Source organism: Oncorhynchus gorbuscha, linkage group LG19 (assembly GCF_021184085.1).
Source record: "Oncorhynchus gorbuscha isolate QuinsamMale2020 ecotype Even-year linkage group LG19, OgorEven_v1.0, whole genome shotgun sequence".
NCBI lineage: Eukaryota > Metazoa > Chordata > Actinopteri > Salmoniformes > Salmonidae > Oncorhynchus > Oncorhynchus gorbuscha.
The window spans coordinates 3,639,069-3,661,334 of NC_060191.1; the positions used below are offsets into that span (position 1 = coordinate 3,639,069).

General features: G+C 50.7%; 1 protein-coding gene across 2 annotated transcripts in view; it reads right to left on the reverse strand.

Annotated features, from left to right (window-relative positions):
• Positions 1 to 22,266, reverse strand: part of LOC124006252 (integrin alpha-10-like) — a 55,487-nt gene that overhangs the window by 30,766 nt on the left and 2,455 nt on the right. For both annotated transcript variants that reach the window (XM_046316141.1, XM_046316140.1), the window contains exons 2-7: positions 19,628 to 19,739; positions 18,585 to 18,694; positions 18,354 to 18,442; positions 8,020 to 8,134; positions 7,579 to 7,706; positions 5,904 to 6,052 (exon numbers count right to left, since the gene is read on the reverse strand). In XM_046316141.1, the coding sequence (XP_046172097.1) occupies positions 5,904 to 6,052; positions 7,579 to 7,706; positions 8,020 to 8,134; positions 18,354 to 18,442; positions 18,585 to 18,694; positions 19,628 to 19,739 (703 nt within the window). The remainder of the gene's footprint in view (positions 1 to 5,903; positions 6,053 to 7,578; positions 7,707 to 8,019; positions 8,135 to 18,353; positions 18,443 to 18,584; positions 18,695 to 19,627; positions 19,740 to 22,266) is intronic.

The window sequence follows — 22,266 nt, forward strand, 5'->3', positions numbered from 1 at the left end:
TGTCTCATTGACATTTTCAACATGTCCCTGATTGAGTCTGTAATACCAACATGTTTCAAGCAGACCACCATAGTCCCTGTGCCCAAGAGCACTAAGGCGACTTGCCTAAATGACTACAGACCCGTAGCACTCACGTCTGTAGCCATGAAGTGCTTTGAAAGGCTGGTAATGGCTCACATTAACCCAGAAACCCTAGACCCACTCCAATTTGCATACCGCTCAAACAGATCCACAGATGATGCAATCTCTATTGCACTCCCCCCTGCCCTTTCCCACCTGGACAAAAGGAACACCTCCATGAGAATACTATTAATTGACTACAGCTCAGTGTTCAAAACCATTGTGCCCTCAAAGCTCATCACTAAGCTAAGGACCCTGGGACTAAACACCTCCCTCTGCAACTGGATCCTGGACTTCCTGACGGGCCGCCCCCAGGTGGTGAGGGTAGGTAGCAACACTGGCGCCCATCAGGGGTGCGTGCTCAGTCCCCTCCTATACTCCCTGTTCATCCACGTCTGCATGGCCAGGCACAACTCCAACACCATCATTAAGTTTGCAGACGACACAACAGTGGTAGGCCTTATCACCGGCAATGACGAGACAGCCTATAGGGAGGGGGTCAGAGACCTAGCCGGGTGGTGCCAGAATAACAACCTATCCCTCAACGTAATCAAGACAAAAGAGATGATTGTGGACTACAGGAAAAGGAGGACGAGCACGCCCCATTCTCATCGACGAGGCTGTAAATCTAAATCAAATCAAATTGTATTAGTCACATGCGCCAAATACAACAGGTATAGTAGACCTTACAGTGAAATGCTGAATACAACAGGTATAGTAGACCTTACAGTAAAATGCTTATTTACGAGCCCCAAACCAACAATGCAGTTTCAAAAAGATACGGATAAGAAAGTGGAGCAGGTTGAGAGCTTCAAGAGGGTAGTGTACAGAGGGTAGTGTACAGTGGGTAGTGTACAGAGGGTAGTGTACAGAGGGTAGTGTACAGAGGGTAGTGTACAGAGGGTAGTGTACAGAGGGTAGTGTACAGAGGGTAGTGAACAGAGGGTAGTGTACAGAGGGTAGTGTACAGAGGGTAGTGTACAGAGGGTAGTGTACAGAGGGTAGTGTACAGAGGGTAGTGTACAGGGGGTAGTGTACAGAGGGTAGTGTACAGAGGGTAGTGTACAGAGGGTAGTGTACAGGGGGTAGTGTACAGGGGGTAGTGTACAGAGGGTAGTGTACAGTGGGTAGTGTACAGAGGGTAGTGTACAGAGGGTAGTGTACAGAGGGTAGTGCGTATGGTCCAGTACATCATTGGGGCCAAGCTCCCTGCCATCCAGGACCTACAGTGGGGATAACAAGTATTTGATACATTTCCCGATTTTGCAGGTTTTCCTACGTACAAAGTATGTAGAGACCCTGAAAAATCACACACACACACACACACACACACACACACACACACACACACACACACACACACACACACACACACACACACACACACACACACACACACACACACACACACACACACACACACACACACACACACACACACACACACACACACACACACACACACACAATGCCTAGTGCAGCCAGTGTTACTGAACTCAGTCATTTTCAGGCGTAATTCTGGCCCAAGCTAAATATAAAGTATGTGGTGAACCCGCAAGAAACGGTCTGGTTAAAAACAACCGTTTCCCTGCACAGCCTGCTAATTATACAGCCAGCCACAGACAAGAGGAGAGAGGGAGGAGAGAGAGAGGAGAGGGAGAGAGAAAGGGTGGAGATGAGAGAGGAGAAGAGAGGGAGGAGAGAGAGATGAGAAGAGAGAGAGGAGAGAGAGAGAGAGATGAGAAGAAAGGGAGAAGAGAGGGAGGAGAGAGAGATGAGAAGAAAGGGAGGAGAGAGAGAGGAGAGGGAGAAGAGATGAGAGGGAGGAGAGAGAGATAGAGGAGAAGGAAAGAGAAAGGGTGGAGATGAGAGAGGAGAAGTGAGGGAGAAGAGAAGGAGGAGAGAGAGGAGAAGAAAGGGAGGAGAGAGGGAGGAGAGGGAGAGGAGATGAGAGCGAGGAGAGAGAGAGGAGAGGGAGAGAGAAAGGGTGGAGATGAGAGAGGAGAAGAGAAGTAGGAGAGAGAGGAGAAGAGAGGGAGGAGAGAGAGATGAGAAGAGAGGGAGAGAGAGAGGATATGAATATGAGAGGGAGGAGAGAGAGAGGTGAGAAGAGAGGGAGAAGAGAGGGATGAGAACAGAGGGAGAAGAGAGAAATGAGAAGAGGGAGGAGAGAGGGAAGAGAGGGAGAGGAGATGAGAGGGAGGAGAGAGAGATGAGAAGAGAGGGAGAATAGAGAGATATGAAGAGAGGGAGGAGAGAGAGAGGAGAGGGAGAGGAGATGAGAGAGAGGAGAGGGAGAGGAGATGAGAGGGAGGAGAGAGAGAAGAGAGGGAGGAGTGGGAGAGGAGATGAGAGGGAGGAGAGAGAGAAGAAAGCACAAGGATAGATGGAGGGAAGATGTAGTAGAAGAAAGGAAAAAGAGAAGGAAGGAAAAGTAACATAAGGAGAGGTTGTGAAGAGGAGAGATGACTGAAGATAAACATTCTAGAACACTAGTGGAGCAAGAGAGAAAAACACTTTTAAAAACCGTTTATTACAAACAAGCATAAAGCAGGAATAAACCAGCAATTACTGTGCTGCCACTTGACCAATTAAAGAGAGCAGAGAGACCAGGGCCTATGGACATACAGCGAGAAAGAGACACAGAGAAAGACAAAAATAAAAGAATAGTGTGAAATCCACTAGTAAAAAGGGTGGGTAAGAGCCCAGCTCTGATGTGGCTGAGAGACTGTGTGAAATACAGGGGGATAAAACTGGGGTAAAGAGAAAGTGAAGGAGAGGGAGAAATGAGAGAAAGAGAGGGACATATGTGAGAACAGACTGTGGAAGGAGAGAAGAGAGAATGAGAGAAAGAGATGAAGGGAAGAGAAAGGAGGGGGAGGAGTTAGATGAAAGAGTGGTGTTAATTGGGAGGTCTGGTTGTAGTTACACTTTTATAGTCAGGAGTGTGGTCATGACACAGCATGTGTGTGCGTGTGTGTGTGGTCATGACACAGCATGTGTGTGTGTGTGTGTGTGTGGTCATGACACAGCATGTGTGTGTGTGTGTGTGTGGTCATGACACAGCATGTGTGTGCGTGTGTGTGTGGTCATGACACAGCATGTGTGTGCGTGTGTGTGTGTGTGGTCATGACACAGCATGTGTGTGCGTGTGTGTGTGTGTCACATGGTAAAACATGTATGACACAGTGAGAGGCAGTAGCTGATACCCTTTTAATAGACTGCTTTACTCTCCTATATCACTAATTTAGCCTCTGTGTCTTATACTGCTTCGTGTGTGTGTGTGTGTGTGTGTGTGTGTGTGTGTGTGTGTGTGTGTGTGTGTGTGTGTGTGTGTGTGTGTGTGTGTGTGTGTGTGTGTGTGTGTGTGTGTGTGTGTGTCACACCGGTGATGTTTCTCTTCTCACACTCTTCCAGAGTGTGTGTGTGCGTGTGTGTGTGTGTGTGTGTGTGTGTGTGTGTGTGTGTGTGTGTGTGTGTGTGTGTGTGTGTGTGTGTGTCACACCGGTGATGTTTCTCTTCTCACACTCCTCCAGAGTGTGTGTGTGTGCGTGACTGTGTGTGTGTGTGTGTGTGTGTCACACCGGTGATGTTTCGTTCTCACACTCCTCCAGAGTGTGTGTGTGTGCGTGACTGTGTGTGTGTGTTTGTACAGCTGCAGTGGCTGTAGGAGCTAACCAGGCTGTACTACAGTGGCCACGCCTGCAGCTCTGCTGACCCAGCAACAGCCAACCCCGTCAGTCTTCCTACCAATGCCAGCTCTGTGGTATCTTTTCATCTGTGTGTGTTTGATTCGTACAAGAAGTCCAAGAAACAAAACAGCACAGACAGACGGACGGACGGACAGACAGACGGACGGAGTCCATCTGACATGTTCTATGACCGTTTCGACCCAGCACTCATAAACAAGGGTTAATACCAATGTCCACTCTAAACTGCGTGCAGTGCACATGCACAGATCCCCCTGGACCGTGCAGAATATCAGAGCATGCTGAGAGGCATGAGATTGAACTTCAATCAACTTTCTAGAGTTTTCCGTTAGTTAACACTATCAACGTTTCCCTTTACTGTGGAAATTGTGATCGAATCAACGCAATATTAGCCACTTTCAATACAACATACCAAAACAAATCGAACTATGCAAGAGATGTTGTTGTATTCGAATGCATCGGAGTGGGATTCTATTACATTAACAGGCACGACTCAGGCCCATACTCTACACAGACCGGTGCGCTATAACCAATCAGAGCTGCAGTAGGCCTATATGCAAATAGACCATTGCCATATATGGGTCTATGCGTTTCACTTTGAACTGGACTGTTTGTACAGCATGAGCAGTCGTCAGTAGATGTTCTTGTTTTGAGATCAAAGTGAGAGCTACACGTAGCAACGTGTGCACATTTCTACATTTGTTCATATCCTTTGCTAGTTAGTGAGTTATTAGCTCAGTTATATAGAATCTGTTGTCAGCAATAGGGGAGTGGTTGCTTCCTACAAGAGCACAAAACGTGTGCATTTCTAGACATTGAAAATCTGTGTTGTATTTTTAAATAGTCTTGAACAAGCTAAGTAGCCAATAGGCAGAGGGTAGCATAATTTGTCTGATTCTCTGTAATAATGGTGTGGGAATAATAATACATTTTATTTTGTAAAGTGGTTTCTTGCTTCAAACAACACAACAAAATGTTCAGTCACCTTATCTGAAGGACAGGTGGCTAAACAGGTTCATGTCAAGCCCACAGGTTCTTTCACAAGTCTCATGGAATGTAGGCCTACATTGAGCACCACACATTGGCTGCTACTGTAAGCTGAATGATAGAACAGCAATTTCCATGTTAAAATGTTATGGGATGCATTTCCTCCATTATTTTTGATAGTAGACCACTCTGATAGGCCTACATTATGATCAAATAGTCACAGTAGCCTACTTGACCACTGTTAAAACAAACTGAAAACGGGTGCAGCCTCAGTGTTCACAGTAAACGCATGCCGGAAGTTGCACAGAATTTCCCTGTTAAACTTTGCGCTCAGCTGACCTGAAATTTGCTCAGTGATGAAAAACATTGGAGGGAACATTGGTTAATAGTATTAGTAAAAGAAAGATGTCTGTTTTACTTAGGTGTATTTCCAGTCACCGCCTTTGAACTGATTTTAAACTGATTTTAAACTGATTTTATACTGCTTTTAAAATTTCCATTGACTTCTCTTTAAACTGCCCTTCTCACATCCTGACCATTTACCTTTGAATGTGCTGGAAAACAGAAACTCTCCAATTACCTGCCTTGCTTGTGTGTGTGTGTGTGTGTGTGTGTGTGTGTGTGTGTGTGTGTGTGTGTGTGTGTGTGTGTGTGTGTGTGTGTGTGTGTGTGTGTGTGTGTGTGTGTGTGTGTGTGTGTGTGTGTGTGTGTGTGTGTGTGAGAATGAAAGCCACGGTGTGTAGAGTACGGGTGTGTGTGAGTGAGAATGAAAGCAGTGGTGTGTAGAGTACGGGTGTGTGTGTGTAGTATGGGTGTAGTACACTATATGTGTATGAGTTTAATAAAGGAGGAATGTAATTTTCAAAGGATAACTTTTATGGTGTGAGATATCAGGTGTCCATATTAGACAGCTGTTTGTTATGTTTTGACCAATGACCTCTATACCCCTCAGCCTCAGCTGGATTCCATGTTCCACAGAGAAGAAAATAATAAGAAAATATTTGACATTGTTAAAGGGCAGAGTGAGTTATGATTGGGACATTGACCAGCCAATGAGAATGGCTTATAATTGATTGACAGACGTACCAGCCCATGTGGATGGCGTATGCTGTGCGTGTCTCCCGCCCCTCCTGTCGGCTGATGTTCTTAGCCGCTTCAACCACCTCCTGTGTTGTCTGGTAGTCTCTCAGTGACCACTCATGGACCGCAACCTCACCGTACTGCAAAACCCCCACCTGAACACAACCATGGTCATGGTAGAAACAAAACCACACACGTAATTGTGTCTGGCTGTCTTTCCAATGTAGTTAAGCATACAGTGGGATATCCACAGATAGAACAGGACCCCATGTCCCCCTGTCCTCTATTGTCCCCATCTCCCTCTCCAATCCTCAACCCAAACCTCTACCCCTCTGCTACTGACCCCCTCCAAACCCCTTATTCCCATTCTCCTCTAATCTTCCCCCTCTCCCCCTCCTCTTCTCCCTTTCCTTCTCATCTCCCATCCTCCCCTAACTTCTACCCCACTGCTAATTCTTCTCCCCTCATGTTCCCTCTCCCCTCATGTTCCCTCTCCCGTCATGTTTCCTCTCCCCTCATGTTCCCTCTCCTCTCATATTCCCTCTCCCCTCATGTTCCCTCTCCCCTCATGTACCCTCTCCCCTCATGTTCCCTCTCCCCTCATGTTCCCTCTCCCCTCATGTTCCCTCTCCCCTCATATTCCCTCTCCTCTCATGTTCCCTCTCCCCTCATTTTCCCTCTCCCCTCATGTACCCTCTCCCATCATGTACCCTCTCCCCTCATGTTCCCTCTCCCCTCATGTTTCCTCTCCCCTCATGTTCCCTCTCCTCTCATGTTCCCTCTCCCCTCATGTTCCCTCTCCCCTCATATCTCCCATCATGTACCCTCTCCCCTCATTTCCCTCTCCCCTCATGTTCCCTCTCCCCTCATGTTCCCTCTCCCCTCATGTTCCCTCTCCCCTCATGTTCCCTCTCCCCTCATGTTCCCTCTCCCCTCATGTTCCCTCTCCCCTCATATTCCCTCTCCCCTCATGTTTCTTCTCCCCTCATGTTCCCTCTCCCCTCATGTTTCCTCTCCCCTCATGTTTCTTCTCCCCTCATGTTCCCTCTCCACTCATGTTCCCTCTCCCCTCATGTTCCCTCTCCCCTCATGTTCCCTCTCCCCTCATGTTCCCTCTCCCCTCATGTTCCCTCTCCCCTCATGTTCCCTCTCCCCTCATGTTCCCTCTCCCCTCATGTTCCCTCTCCCCTCATGTTCCCTCTCCCCTCATGTTCCCTCTCCTCTCATGTTCCCTCTCCCCTCATGTTTCTTCTCCCCTCATGTTCCCTCTCCCCTCATGTTCCCTCTCCTCTCATGTTACCTCTCCCCTCATGTTCCCTCTCCTCTCATGTTTCCTCTCCCCTCATGTTTCTTCTCCCCTCATGTTCCCTCTCCCCTCATGTTCCCTCTCCCCTCATGTTCCCTCTCCCCTCATGTTCCCTCTCCCCTCATGTTCCCTCTCCCCTCATGTTTCTTCTCCCCTCATGTTCCTTCTCCCCTCATGTTCCCTCTCCCCTCATGTTCCCTCTCCCCTCATGTTTCTTCACCCCTCATGTTCCCTCTCCCCTCATGTTCCCTCTCCCCTCATGTTTCTTCACCCCTCATGTTCCCTATGTTTAGGCCAGCTCTTGTGCCATTGAGGATTTCATCACAGAAATGTATAGACACACACACACACAAACACACACACACACAATCTTACCTGCATCTGTTCTGGGCTGATATGGAACTTGCTGAGGATGTTACTGAGGAAGTTCTGGACTTCATACCAGGGATAGATGCTATTGGAGCCATCCAGAACGATCACTATGTCCATGTATGTTGCACATCCTGGACAGAAAACACATATTATTGGATCCATAAGGGAATGCTGAGAGTACTAAGGACCCCCAAAACCCCATGAAATGAACTCTACTGAGTCATTACCATTCAGCTGTGATGTGTGTGTGTGATGCAACCCATAAATGCAACCCACTCTTGTGTGTGTGTGTGTGTGTGTGTGTGTGTGTGTGTGTGTGTGTGTGTGTGTGTGTGTGTGTGTGTGTGTGTGTGTGTGTGTGTGTGTGTGTGCGTGTGTGCGTGTGCGTGCGTGCGTGCGTGCGTGCGTGCGTGCTTGCGTGCGTGCGTGTGTGTGTGTAGTTACTCTGTGCTGTAGGGGCGATGGTCTCTCTAGGTTCCAAGTCGTTGCTGACAGAAACACAGATCCCCGTACTGAAGACTGAGGTACCACACTCCTGAGACCACAGGGGCGCACACGCCTGGAACACACACACACACACACACACACACACACACACACACACACACACACACACACACACACACACACACACATGGTTATTATTTTAGCTTTAAGTGAACCTGTAAAGGTAAACATAATGTATACATGTGTCATATGGTCCTAGCTAGCACTGATTTATTGGTGAGAGTGAGAGGCACAAGACAAGGACAGAGTTGACTTCTCCACTGGGCTGTTGGTCAGGTCTGCTACTGAACACACCAATAAACACCAGCAAGCTGAGTGAAGGGGAGGCAGACCCAGATAGAGAAAGAGGGTGGGAGACAGAGAGAAGGGGGGGGGTTGCCATACGACAGACCACGTATTCACCCTGCACACCCTAAATGTCAAACAAACAAAGGCAACGTTTTCTCATGCTTTGTTGATGTCAAAAAAGCTTTTGACTCAGTTTTTCATGAGGGTCTGCTATATAAATGAATGGAATGCTGGTTTTGGGGAAAAACATACGACATTATAAAATCCATGTACACAAACAACAAGGGTGCTGTTAAAAGAAGCAATAAAACTGGACTTGTTTAGACTGGTTGAGTATCTGGAGCATCAGCATTTGTGGGTTTGATTACAGGCTCAAAATGGCCAGAAACAAAGACTTGTCTTCTGTCTTCTGCTTGTTCTGAGAAATGATGGCTATTCCATGTGATAAATTGCCAAGAAACTGAAGATCTTGTACAGTGCTGTTTACTACTCCCTTCAAATCAAATCAAATCAAATGTTATTTGTCACATACACATGGTTAGCAGATGTTAATGCGAGTGTAGCGAAATGCTTGTGCTTCTAGTTCCGACAATGCAGTAATAACCAACAAGAAATCTAACTAACAATTCCAAAACTACTGTCTTATACACAGTGTAAGGGGATAAAGAATATGTACATAAAGATATATGAATGAGTGATGGTACAGAGCAGAATAGGCAAGATACAGTAGATGGTATCGAGTACAGTATATACATATGAGATGAGTATGTAAACAAAGTGGCATAGTTAAAATGGCTAGTGATACATGTATTACATAAGGATGCAGTCGATGATATAGAGTACAGTATATATGTATGCATATGAGATGAATAATGTAGGGTAAGTAACATTATATAAGGTAGCATTGTTTAAAGTGGCTAGTGATATATTTACATCATTTCCCATCAAATCCCATTATTAAAGTGGCTGGAGTTGAGTGAGTGTCAGTGTGTTGGCAGCAGCCACTCAGTGTTAGTGATGGCTGTTTAACAGTCTGATGGCCTTGAGATAGAAGCTGTTTTTCAGTCTCTCGGTCCCAGCTTTGATGCACCTGTACTGACCTCGCCTTCTGGATGATAGCGGGGTGAACAGGCAGTGGCTCGAGTGGTTGATGTCCTTGATGATCTTTATGGCCTTCCTGTAACATCGGGTGGTGTAGGTGTCCTGGAGGGCAGGTAGTTTGCCCCTGGTGATGCGTTGTGCAGACCTCACTACCCTCTGGAGAGCCTTACGGTTGTGGGCGGAGCAGTTGCCGTACCAGGCGGTGATACAGCCCGCCAGGATGCTCTCGATTGTGCATCTGTAGAAGTTTGTAAGTGCTTTTGGTGACAACCCAAATTTCTTCAGCCTCCTGAGGTTGAAGAGGCACTGCTGCGCCTTCTTCACGATGCTGTCTGTGTGAGTGGACCAATTCAGTTTGTCTGTGATGTGTATGCCGAGGAACTTAAAACTTGCTACCCTCTCCACTACTGTTCCATCGATGTGGATAGGGGGGTGTTCCCTCTGCTGTTTCCTGAAGTCCACAATCATCTCCTTAGTTTTGTTGACGTTGAGTGTGAGGTTATTTTCCTGACACCATACTCCGAGGGCCCTCACCTCCTCCCTGTAGGCCGTCTCGTCATTGTTGGTAATCAAGCCTACCACTGTTGTGTCGTCCGCAAACTTGATGATTGAGTTGGAGGCGTGCGTGGCCACGCAGTCGTGGGTGAACAGGGAGTACAGGAGAGGGCTCAGAACGCACCCTTGTGGGGCCCCAGTGTTGAGGATCAGCGGGGTGGAGATGTTGTTGCCTACCCTCACCACCTGGGGGCGGCCCGTCAGGAAGTCCAGTACCCAGTTGCACAGGGCGGGGTCGAGACCCAGGGTCTCGAGCTTGATGACGAGCTTGGAGGGTACTATGGTGTTGAATGCCGAGCTGTAGTCGATGAACAGCATTCTCACATAGGTATTCTTCTTGTCCAGATGGGTTAGGGCAGTGTGCAGTGTGGTTGAGATTGCATCGTCTGTGGACCTATTTGGGCGGTAAGCAAATTGGAGTGGGTCTAGGGTGTCAGGTAGGGTGGAGGTGATATGGTCCTTGACTAGTCTCTCAAAGCACTTGATGATGACGGAAGTGAGTGCTACGGGGCGGTAGTCATTTAGCTCAGTTACCTTAGCTTTCTTGGGAACAGGAACAATGGTGCCCCTCTTGAAGCATGTGGGAACAGCAGACTGGTATAGGGATTGATTGAATATGTCCGTAAACACACCGGCCAGCTGGTCTGCGCATGCTCTGAGTGCGCGGCTGGGGATGCCGTCTGGGCCTGCAGCCTTGCGAGGGTTAACACGTTTAAATGTCTTACTCACCTCGGCTGCAGTGAAGGAGAGTCCGCATGTTTTCGTTGCAGGCCGTGTCAGTGGCACTGTATTGTCGTCAAAGCGGTAAAAAAAAGTTATTTAGGCTGCCTGGGAGCAAGACATCCTGGTCCGTGACTGGGCTGGATTTCTTCTTGTAGTCCGTGATTGACTGTAGACCCTGCCACATGCCTCTTGTGTCTGATTCTACTTTGTCTCTGTACTAACGCTTAGCTTGTTTGATAGCTGTCACGTTCTGACCTTTATTTCCTGTGTTTTGTATTTAGTTAGTATGGTCAGGGCGTGAGTTGGGTAGGCAGTCTATGTTTGTTTTTCTAGGTTTTGGGAATTTCTATGTTTCGGCCTAGTATGGTTCTCAATCAGAGGCAGGTGTCATTAGTTGTCTCTGATTGAGAATCATACTTAGGTAGCCTGGGTTTCACTGTGTGTTTGTGGGTGATTGTTCCTGTCTCTGTGTTTGCACCAGATAGGACTGTTTTGAGTTTTCACATTTATTGTTTTTTGTAGTCAGTTGTTCATGTGTACCTTAACGTATTAAAAAGAACCATGGACACTTACCACGCCGCGTATTGGTCCTCTGATCCGTTTCGCCTCTCCTCTTCGGAAGAAGAGGAGGAAATTCATTACAGAATCACCCACCTAAATCGGACCAAGCGGCGTGGTAAAGGACAGCGACGACAGCAGCAGCAGCATCAACAACAGAGGCCAGCATCACAGGACTCCTGGACATGGGAGGAGATACTGAACGGAGAGGGACCCTGGGCACAGGCTGGGGAAAATCTCCGCCCCAAAGCAGAGCTGGAGGCAGCGAGAGCTGAGCGGCCAGCATCAGAGCAGAAACTGGACTACACAACTTGGGAGGAGATAGACAGGTGGGCGGTCGACCCAGGGAGAGTGCCGGAGCCCGCCTGGGATTCGATGGAGCAGTGCAAGGAAGGTTACAGGAGAATGAGGTTGACGAAGCCAGCACGGCAGTGCGACAGGTACGAGAGGCGGCCCCAATTTTTTTGGGGGGCACACGAGGTGTGGTACTAAGCCAGGTAGCAGACCTGAGCTCACTCCTCGTGCTTATGATAAGCAGCGCATTACTGGTCAGGCACCGTGTTATGCGGTTAAGCGCACGGTGTCGCCAGTGCGTGCCCATAGCCCGGTGCGCTATAGGGCAGCCCCCCGAAAGTGCCATGCGAGTGTGGGCATTGAGCCAGGGCGTATGGTTCCTGCTCAGCGGGTCTGGTCGCCGGTAGGCAGTCTTGGTCCAGGTTATCCTGCGCCGGCTCTGCATGCTGTGTCTCCGGGGCGCTGGGAGGGTGCAGTGCGTCCTCTGCCTGCGCTCCGCTCGTGCCGGGCAACTGTGGGAGTGGAGCCTAAGGGAGAGGTGCGTGTAGTAAGCACTAGATCTCCCGTGCTTACCCACAGCCCGGTTCAACCTGTGCCTGCACTCTGGAGGGTCCGGGCTAGTGTAGTTGTCCAGCCTGGGGAAGTGGTGCCAAGGTTGCGCACCAGAGCTCCAGTGCTCCCCCACAGCCCGGTCTTTCAGGCTCCTCCTAACACCAAGCCTCCTGAAGGTCTCCCCAGCCTGGTGGTTCCTGTGGCAGCCCCACGCACCAGGCTGTCTCTCTGTCTCCTCCCTGCAGGTGCTCCCGCCTGTCCGGCGCTGCTGCCGGAGTGTCCCGCCTGTCCGGCGCCGCTGCCTCCTGTGGCAGCTCCACGCACCAGGCTGTCTCTCTGTCTCCTCCCTGCAGGTGCTCCCGTCTGTCCGGCGCCACTGCCGGAGCGTCCCGCCTGTCCGGCGCCGCTGCCGGAGCGTCCCGCCTGTCCGGCGCCGCTGCCGGAGCCTCCCGCCTGTCCGGCTCCGCTGCCGGAGCGTCCCGCCTGTCCGGCGCCGCTGCCGGAGCCCCTCAGCCCAGAGGCGCCAGAGCCCCTCAGCCCAGAGGCGCCAGAGCCCCTCAGCCCAGAGGCGCCAGAGCCCCTCAGCCCAGAGGCGCCAGAGCCCCTGCCCCTCTGTCCCGAGCCCCTGCCCCTCTGTCCAGAGCTTCTGCCCCTCTGTCCAGAGCTGCCCCTCTGTCCAGTGGGGTCATTGAGAGGGGTTGCCATGGTGAGAAAGCCACGGAGGCGGACAATAAGGCCGACTAAGACAATGGTGAAGTGGGGTCCGCGTCCCGCGCCAGAACCGCCACCGCGGACAGACGCCCACCCAGACCCTCCCCTATAGGTCAAGGTTTTGCGGAGTCCGCACCTTTTGGGGGGGGGTACTGTCACGTTCTGACCTTTATTTCCTGTGTTTTGTATTTAGTTAGTATGGTCAGGGCGTGAGTTGGGTGGGCAGTCTGTTTGTTTTTCTAGGTTTTGGGAATTTCTATGTTTCGGCCTAGTATGGTTCTCAATCAGAGGCAGGTGTCATTAGTTGTCTCTGATTGAGAATCATACTTAGGTAGCCTGGGTTTCTCTGTGTGTTTGTGGGTGATTGTTCCTGTCTCTGTGTTTGCACCAGATAGGACTGTTTTAGGTTTTCTCACGTTTGTTGTTTTTGTTAGTTATCTCATGTGTAGTTTCTTTATAAATTAAAGAACGTGAATAACCACCATGCTGCTTTTTGGTCCGCTTCTCTTTCACCAGAAAACCCTTACAATAGCCTTGCGGAGGGAATAGCTGCACTGTTTGTATTCGGTCATGTTACCAGTCACCTTGCACTGATTAAAAGCAGTGGTTCGCGCTTTCAGTTTCACACGAATGCTGCCATCAATCCACGGTTTCTGGTTAGGGAATGTTTTAATCGTTGCTATGGGAACGACATATTCAACGCACGTTCTAATGAACTCGCACACCGAATCAGCGTATTCGTCAATATTGTGTTATCTGACGCAATACGAAACATATCCCAGTCCACGTGATGGAAGCAGTCTTGGAGTGTGGAGTCAGCTTGGTCGGACCAGCGTTGGACAGACCTTAGCGTGGGAGCCTCTTCTTTTAGTTTCTGTCTGTAGGCAGGGATCTCCAAAATGGAGTCGTGGTCAGCTTTTCCGAAAGGAGGGCGGGGCAGGGCCTTATATGCGTCGCGGAAGTTAGAGTAACAATGATCCAAGGTTTTTCCACCCCTGGTTGCGCAATCGATATGCTGATAAAATTTAGGGAGTCTTGTTTTCAGATTAGCCTTGTTAAAATCCCCAGCTACAATGAATGCAGCCTCTGGATAAATGGATTCCAGTTTGCAAAGAGTCAAATAAAGTTCGTTCAGAGCCATCGATGTGTCTGCTTGGGGGGGGGGGGATATATACGGCTGTGAAGAAGAGAATTCTCTTGGTAGATAATGCGGTCTACATTTGATTGTGAGGAATTCTAAATCAGGTGAACAGAAGGATTTGAGTTCCTGTATGTTTCTTTCATCACACCATGTCCCGTTAGTCATGAGGCATACGCCCCCACCTCTCTTCTTACCAGAAATATGTTTGTTTCTGTCGGCGCGATGCGTGAAGAAACCCGCTGGCTGCACCGCCTCCGATAGCGTCTCTCCAGTGAGCCATGTTTCTGTGAAGCAAAGAACGTTACAGTCTCTGATGTCCCTCTGGAATGCTACCCTTGCTCGGATTTCATCAACCTTGTTGTCAAGAGACTGGACATTGGCGAGAAGAATGCTAGGGAGTGGTGCACGATGTGCCCGTCTCCGGAGTCTGACCAGAAGACCGCCTCGTTTCCCTCTTTTTCGGAGTCGTTTTTTTTGGGTCGCTGCATGGGATCCATTCCGTTGTCCTGTTTGAAAGGCAGAACACAGGATCTGCGTCGCGAAAAACATATTCTTGGTCGTACTGATGGTGAGTTGACGCTGATCTTATATTCAGTAGTTCTTCTCGACTGTATGTAATGAAACCTAAGATGACTTGGGGTACTAATGTAAGAAATAACACGTAAAAAAAATTGCATAGTTTCCTAGGAACGCGAAGCGAGGCGGCCATCTCTGTCGGCACCGGAAGTACAAGAACAGAGCAAACGGGCTCTAACCAGAATAGAAAGAGGAGTTGGAGGCCCCGGTGCACAGCTGAGCAAGAGGACAAGTACATTAGGTTTACATTTACATTTACATTTAAGTCATTTAGCAGACGCTCTTATCCAGAGCGACTTACAAATTGGTGCATTCACCTTATGACATCCAGTGGAACAGCCACTTTACAATAGTGCATCTAAATCATTTAAGGGGGGGGGTAGAAGGATTACTTTATCCTATCCTAGGTATTCCTTAAAGAGGTGGGGTTTCAGGTGTCTCCGGAAGGTGGTGATTGACTCCGCTGTCCTGGTGTCGTGAGGGAGTTTGTTCCACCATTGGGGGGGCCAGAGCAGCGAACAGTTTTGACTGGGCTGAGCGGGAACTGTACTTCCTCAGTGGTAGGGAGGCGAGCAGGCCAGAGGTGGATGAACGCAGTGCCCTTGTTTGGGTGTAGGGCCTGATCAGAGCCTGGAGGTACTGAGGTGCCATTTCCCTCACAGCTCCGTAGGCAAGCACCATGGTCTTGTAGCGGATGTGAGCTTCAACTGGAAGCCAGTGGAGAGAGCGGAGGAGCGGGGTGACGTGAGAGAACTTGGGAAGGTTGAACACCAGACAGGCTGCGGCGTTCTGGATGAGTTGTAGGGGTTTAATGGCACAGGCAGGGAGCCCAGCCAACAGCAAATTGCAGTAATCCAGACGGGAGATGACAAGTGCCTGGATTAGGACCTGCGCCGCTTCCTGTGTGAGGCAGAGTCGTACTCTGTGGATGTTGTAGAGCATGAACCTACAGGAACGGGCCACCGCCTTGATGTTAGTTGAGAACGACAGGGTGTTGTCCAGGATTACGCCAAGGTTCTTAGCGCTCTGGGAGGAGGACACAATGGAGTTGTCAAACGTGATGGCGAGATCATGTTGTCTAATTTGAGAAACAGATGCCTCACAAGACCTCAACTGGCAGCTTCCTTAAATAGTACCCGCAAAACACCCATCTCAAAGTCAACAGTGAAGAGGCGACTCCGGGATGCTGACCTTCAAGGAAAAATTACGCCGATACCCAATAACTCTCAAAATCAAGAAATTAGTTGTTAAATTCTACAACCACCTAAAAGGAAGTGATTCCCAAACATTTGATTACAAAGCCACCGCCTACAGAGAGATATACCTGGAGAAGAGTCCCCTAAGCAAGCTGGTCCTGGGGCTCTGTTCACAAACACAGACCCCACAAAGCCCCAGGACAGCAACTCAATTAGACCAAACCAAATCATGAGAAAACAAAAAGATAATTACTTGACACATTGGAAAGAATCAACAAAATAACAGAGCAAACTAGAATGCTATTTAGTCCTAAACAGGGAGTACACAGTGGCAGAATACCTGACCACTGTGACTGCCCCAAACTTAAGGAAAGCTTTGACTATATACAGACTCAGTGAGCATAGCCTTGCTATTGAGAAAGGCCACCGTAGGCAGACCTGGCTCTCAAGAGAAGACAGGCTATGTGCTCACTGCCCACAAAATGAGGCGGAAACTGAGCTGCACTTCCTAACCTCCTGCCAAATGTATGACCATAGAGAGACATTTGATTCATATTACAGAGACCCACAAAGAATTTGAAAACAACTCCAATTTTGATAAACTTCCATATCTATTGGGTGAAATACCACAGTCTGCCATCACAGCAGAATGATGTGTCACCTGTTGCCACAAGAAAAGGGCTACCAATGAAAAACAAACACCATCGTAAATACAACTCATATTTAAGTTGATTTATTTTCCCTTTTGTACTTTAACTATTTGCCCATCGCTACAACACGGTATATAGCCATGGGAACTTTTGTGAGTGTCATTTTTTATTGTTTATTTCACTTTTGTTTATTATATATTTCAGTTGCTTTGGCAATGTAAACATATGTTTCCCATACCAATAAAGCTCTTTGAAATGAAATTTAATTGAGGAGGGGCTGAGACAAAAGGGGGGGACTGAGAGAGAGAGGGGGGACTGAGAAAGAGAGAGAAAGAAAGAGAGAGAGGGGGAACTGAGAGCGAGAGAGATAGAGAGAGAGAAAAAGAAAGAGAGAGAGAAAGACAGAGAACCAGAGAGACGGGGGCCTGAGAGAGAAAGAGAGAGTCAGAGAGAGAGAGAGAGAAGGGAGACAGAGAGAGAAATAGAGAGAGATGTGGGGAGAGGGAGAGCGAGAGAATGAAAGAGAGATGAGGAGAAGAATTGGGTATAAGCGAGGGGGGGTATATCATGGAAAAGCATATAATTGTGGTTTGAGAACATATGAAATGAAAGAGAGGGAGAAGAGAGAGAGAGCGAGGGATGGGGTGAAGAAGTTGATGACATGGTGGCAGTTTTCATGAGTATTGTACCAGAGCTGGAAAGCCGCAGACCAATAAAGCCATTTAATCCCAATTGTAGTGAATGAGGTGAGGCAGAACAGTCACATAACAATATTGATGTCTTCAAAGCATACTATTTATTTGGCTTTAAAACCAAAGAGAGCGGAAGGGAAAGGAGGAGTGTGGGGAGAGAGGAGAGCTAGGATAAAAGGAACAACATTCATACACACTAGGAGACAAAATAAAAATGAAAAGAGTGAAGAAGGGAGGGAGGAAAGAGGGATGAAAACATGACCCTGTCATTACCAAAGGCCCCAGCACAGCTCCAGTACAGACACAGAGACAGAGAGAGACAGAGGGAGGGATGGTGAGAGAGGGATGAGAGAGAAAACATGACCCTGTCATTACCAAAGGCCCCAGCACAGCTCCAGTACAGACACAGAGACAGAGAGAGACAGAGGAGGGATGGTGAGGGATGGTGAGAGAGGGATGAGAGAAAGGAAAGAAGGAGAGGAGGGCGAGAGCTGCTATGGCTTTTGGTAGGCCTGTCATTACAAAGGGCCAGAGCTGCATTCCGATCCTGTTTTAGACCCTACCACAGGGGTTCAAATACACCCGCGCAAAAACAGGCTGGCCCTGGCATTAGTGAACTGTGTTTGACTCTGCACCTAGAGTAGCTGCAAACTGCTGGCAGACACACACACACACAGGAGTGGCTGTTTGCTGGCACAGCCACTCAGTAATTCCTCTGTAACCATAGAGTTCTGGAGATACCTGGATCAGAAGACTCTGCTAGGACAACGTGGCCCAGAGTGTGTGTGTGTGTGTGTGTGTGTGTGTGTGTGTGTGTGTGTGTGTGTGTGTGTGTGTGTGTGTGTGTGTGTGTGTGTGTGTGTGTGTGTGTGTGTGTGTGTGTGTGTGTGTGTGTGTGTGTGTGTGTGTGTGTGTGTGTGTGTGCGCTTGAATGTATGGTAAGAAGAGCTGCCCTATAATGAGGGGGTATTCTGAACATACTCGGACATGGCATCTAATGTTAATTCCTTCTGAACATGGCCAACCCCAGCTGACTCATTGAAAAGTCCATACCAAACAAACACCTCCTCCTCTCACCCCCACCACATCCCTCCAGAACTGACTCAGTTCCTACAGCCATATGTAACCCAGGATCACATGTTGTCTGCAAGACTCAAGACCATGTTGGCCCACTGACTCAATCAATTCATCAATCAATCAGTCAACCAGTCAGCCAATGGGACAGAGAACGTACCAGGAATCCATCAGGTGAGTCTGGACTGAGGGTCATTCCTAGATGAGAGTTCTTCAGGTTTCTAGATACATTCTGTAACGTGCTCTCACCTGAGACAGAGAGGGAGGAGAGAGATGGTTAATGACATTCCCTAGAGGCTGAGCTATGGTCAGTTTAGTGTTTCTCCTCCTAATGGTTAAGATTAGGATCAGCGGAGGGTAAGCTGATCCTAGATCTGTAGTTGTCTCTCACCTAGGTTGGTTTTGGTGCAGTTGGAACTCCTCTCCTCTCCCACGATGCATTTGTACACGTCTCCTCTCCTGGTATTGGAAGGTCCATCCCAAGGAGCACCAACCAGCATCCTGCATCACAATCACACACACAGCCAATCAGGTTGTGAGGATTTTATCAATGCATCCTACTACAGATACACTAATTGATAGCCTGGAGGACGGCAGGTAGCCTGGAGGGCGGCAGGTAGCCTGGAGGACGGCAGGTAGCCTGGTGGACGGCAGGTAGCCTGGTGGACGGCAGGTAGCCTGGAGGGCGGCAGGTAGCCTGGAGGACGGCAGATAGCCTGGAGGACGGCAGGTAGCCTGGAGGACGGCAGGTAGCCTGGAGGACGGCAGATAGCCTGGTGGACGGCAGGTAGCCTGGAGGACGGCAGGTAGCCTGGAGGGCGGCAGGTAGCCTGGAGGACGGCAGATAGCCTGGTGGACGGCAGGTAGTCTGGAAGGAGGCAGGTAGCCTGGAGGACGGCAGGTAGCCTGGTGGACGGCAGGTAGCCTGGAGGACGGCAGGTAGCCTGGTGGACGGCAGGTAGCCTGGAAGGAGGCAGGTAGCCTGGAGGACGGTAGGTAGCCTGGAGGACGGTAGGTAGCCTGGAGGGTGGCAGGTAGCCTGGAGGACAGCGGAGGAAGGCGGAGGACGGCAGGTAGCCTGGAGGGCGGCAGGTAGCCTGGAGGGCGGCAGGTAGCCTGGAGGGCAGCAGGTAGCCTGGAGGGCGGCAGGTAGCCTGGAGGGCGGTAGGTAGCCTGGAGGGCGGCAGGTAGCCTGGAGGACGGCGGAGGAAGGCGGAGGACGGCAGGTAGCCTGGAGGGCGGCAGGTAGCCTGGAGGGCGGCAGGTAGCCTGCCATTGAGCAAGGCAGTGAACCCTAATCGCTCCAGGGTCGGCATTAATAACCTGTACACTCATTCAGGTTACCCACTTGTACATGCAGTGAAACAGGACAAATATAAGCACCCCCTTTTTGACCTTTGACAAACACACACACATACAGACGTTGGTACTCACGATTTGTCCCCCGCATTGTCATGCTGTAGCACAGAGAAACCAAATAGGGCCTCCTCTGGACCAGTGTAGATACGAGGCCGCTTAACATCGATGTTGAAACACTCACACAACCCTGAGGGAACATTACAACAGAGAGAAGGTTATAGAAAGGGGTTGTGAGGAGAGAGGGACTGGGGTTGTGAGGAGAGAGGGACTGGGGTTGTGAGGAGAGAGGGACTGGGGTTGTGAGGAGAGAGGGACTGGGGTTGTGAGGAGAGAGGGACTGGGGTTGTGAGGAGAGGGGGGGTTGTGAGGAGAGGGGGCTGGGGTTGTGAGGAGAGGGGGTTGTGAGGAGAGAGGTGCTGGGATTGTGAGGAGAGAGGGACTGGGGTTGTGAGGAGAGAGGGGCTGGGGTTGTGAGTAGAGAGAAGAGAGGGGCTGGGGTTGAGAGGAGAGAGAGAAGAGAGGGCTGGGGTTGAGAGGAGAGAGGGGCTGAGGTTGTGAGGAGAGAGGGGCTGGGGTTGTGAGGAGAGAGGGGCTGAGGTTGTGAGGAGAGAGGGGCTGGGGTTGTGAGGAGAGAGGGCTGAGGTTGTGAGGAGAGAGGAGAGAGGGGCTGAGGTTGTGAGGAGAGGAGAGAGGGGCTGGGATTGAGAGGAAAGAGGGACGTTGCAAGGAGGGAGGGGTTTTGGGGAGAGAGGGGGTTAGAGAGAGGGGGTTTGGGGTGAGGGAAATGAAGAGAGTTTGCGAGGAGAGAGGGGGTTGTGAGGAGAGAGGGACTGGGGTTGTGAGGAGAGAGGGGGGCCAGTGAGGAGAGAGGGACTGGAGTTGTGAGGAGAGGGGGGTTGTGAGGAGGGAGGGACTGGGGTTGTGAGGAGAGGGGGGTTGTGAGGAGAGAGGGGCTGGGGTTGTGAGGAGAGAGGGGGTTGTGAGGAGAGAGGGACTGGGGTTGTGAGGAGAGAGGGGGTTGTGAGGAGAGAGGGACTGGGGTTGTGAGGAGAGAGGAGAGAGGGACTGGGGTTGTGAGGAGAGAGGAGAGAGGGACTGGGGTTGTGAGGAGAGAGGGGCTGGGGTTGTGAGGAGAGAGGGGCTGGGGTTGTGAGGAGAGAGGGACTGGGGTTGTGAGGAGAGAGAGAGAAGAGAGGGGCTGGGGTTGAGAGGAGAGAGTGGCTGAGGTTGTGAGGAGAGAGGGGCTGGGGTTGTGAGGAGAGAGGGACTGGGGTTGTGAGGAGAGAGGGGCTGGGGTTGTGAGGAGAGAGGAGAGAGGGGCTGAGGTTGTGAGGAAAGAGGGGCTGGGGTTGTGAGGAGAGAGGGGGGTTGTGAGGAGAGAGGGACTGGGGTTGTGAGGAGAGGGGGTTGTGAGGAGAGAGGGACTGGGGTAGTGAGGAGAGTGGGGCTGGGGTTGTGAGGAGAGAGGGACTGGGGTTGTGAGGAGAGAGGGACTGGGGTTGTGAGGAGAGGGGCTGGGGTAGTGAGGAGAGAGGGACTGGGGTTGTGAGGAGAGAGGGACTGGGGTTGTGAGGAGAGAGGGACTGGGGTTGTGAGGAGAGAGGGGCTGGGGTTGTGAGGAGAGAGAAGAGAGGGGCTGGGGTTGAGAGGAGAGAGAAGAGAGGGGCTGGGGTTGAGAGGAGAGAGGGGCTGAGGTTGTGAGGAGAGAGGGGCTGGGGTTGTGAGGGTTGTGGGGTTGTGAGGAGAGGGGGCTGGGGTTGTGAGGAGAGAGGAGAGAGGGGCTGGGGTTGAGGAGAGAGGGGCTGAGGTTGTGAGGAGAGAGGAGGGAGGAGAGAGGGGCTGGGATTGTGAGGAGAGAGGGACTGGGGTTGTGAGGAGAGAGGGACTGGGGTTGTGAGGAGAGGGGGTTGTGAGGAGAGAGGGACTGGGGTTGTGAGGAGAGAGGGACTGGGGTTGTGAGGAGAGAGGGGGTTGTGAGGAGAGAGGGACTGGGGTTGTGAGGAGAGAGGGACTGGGGTTGTGAGGAGAGGGGGGTTGTGAGGAGAGAGGGGCTGGGGTTGTGAGGAGAGAGGGGCTGGGGTTGTGAGGAGAGAGGGGGGTTGTGAGGAGAGAGGGGCTGGGGTTGTGACGAGAGAGGGACTGGGGTTGTGAGGAGAGGGGGTTATGAGGAGAGAGGGACTGGGGTAGTGAGGAGAGAGGGGCTGGGGTAGTGAGGAGAGAGGGACGGGGGTTGTGAGGAGAGAGGGACTGGGGTTGTGAGGAGAGAGGGGCTGGGGTTGTGAGGAGAGAGAAGAGAGGGGCTGGGGTTGAGAGGAGAGAGAAGAGAGGGGCTGGGGTTGAGAGGAAAGAGAGGCTGGGGTTGTGAGGAGAGAGGGGCTGGGGTAGTGAGGAGAGAGGAGAGAGGGGCTGGGGTTGAGGAGAGAGGGGCTGAGGTTGTGAGGAGAGAGGAAAGAGGAGAGAGGGGCTGAGGTTGAGAGGAGAGAGGGGGTTGTGAGGAGAGAGGGACTGGGGTTGTGAGGAGAGGGGGTTGTGAGGAGAGAGCGACTGGGGTAGTGAGGAGAGAGGGACTGGGGTTGTGAGGAGAGAGAAGAGAGGGGCTGGGGTTGAGAGGAGAGAGAAGAGAGGGGCTGGGGTTGAGAGGAGAGAGGGGCTGAGGTTGTGAGGAGAGAGGGGCTGGGGTTGTGAGGAGAGAGGGGCTGGGGTTGTGAGGAGAG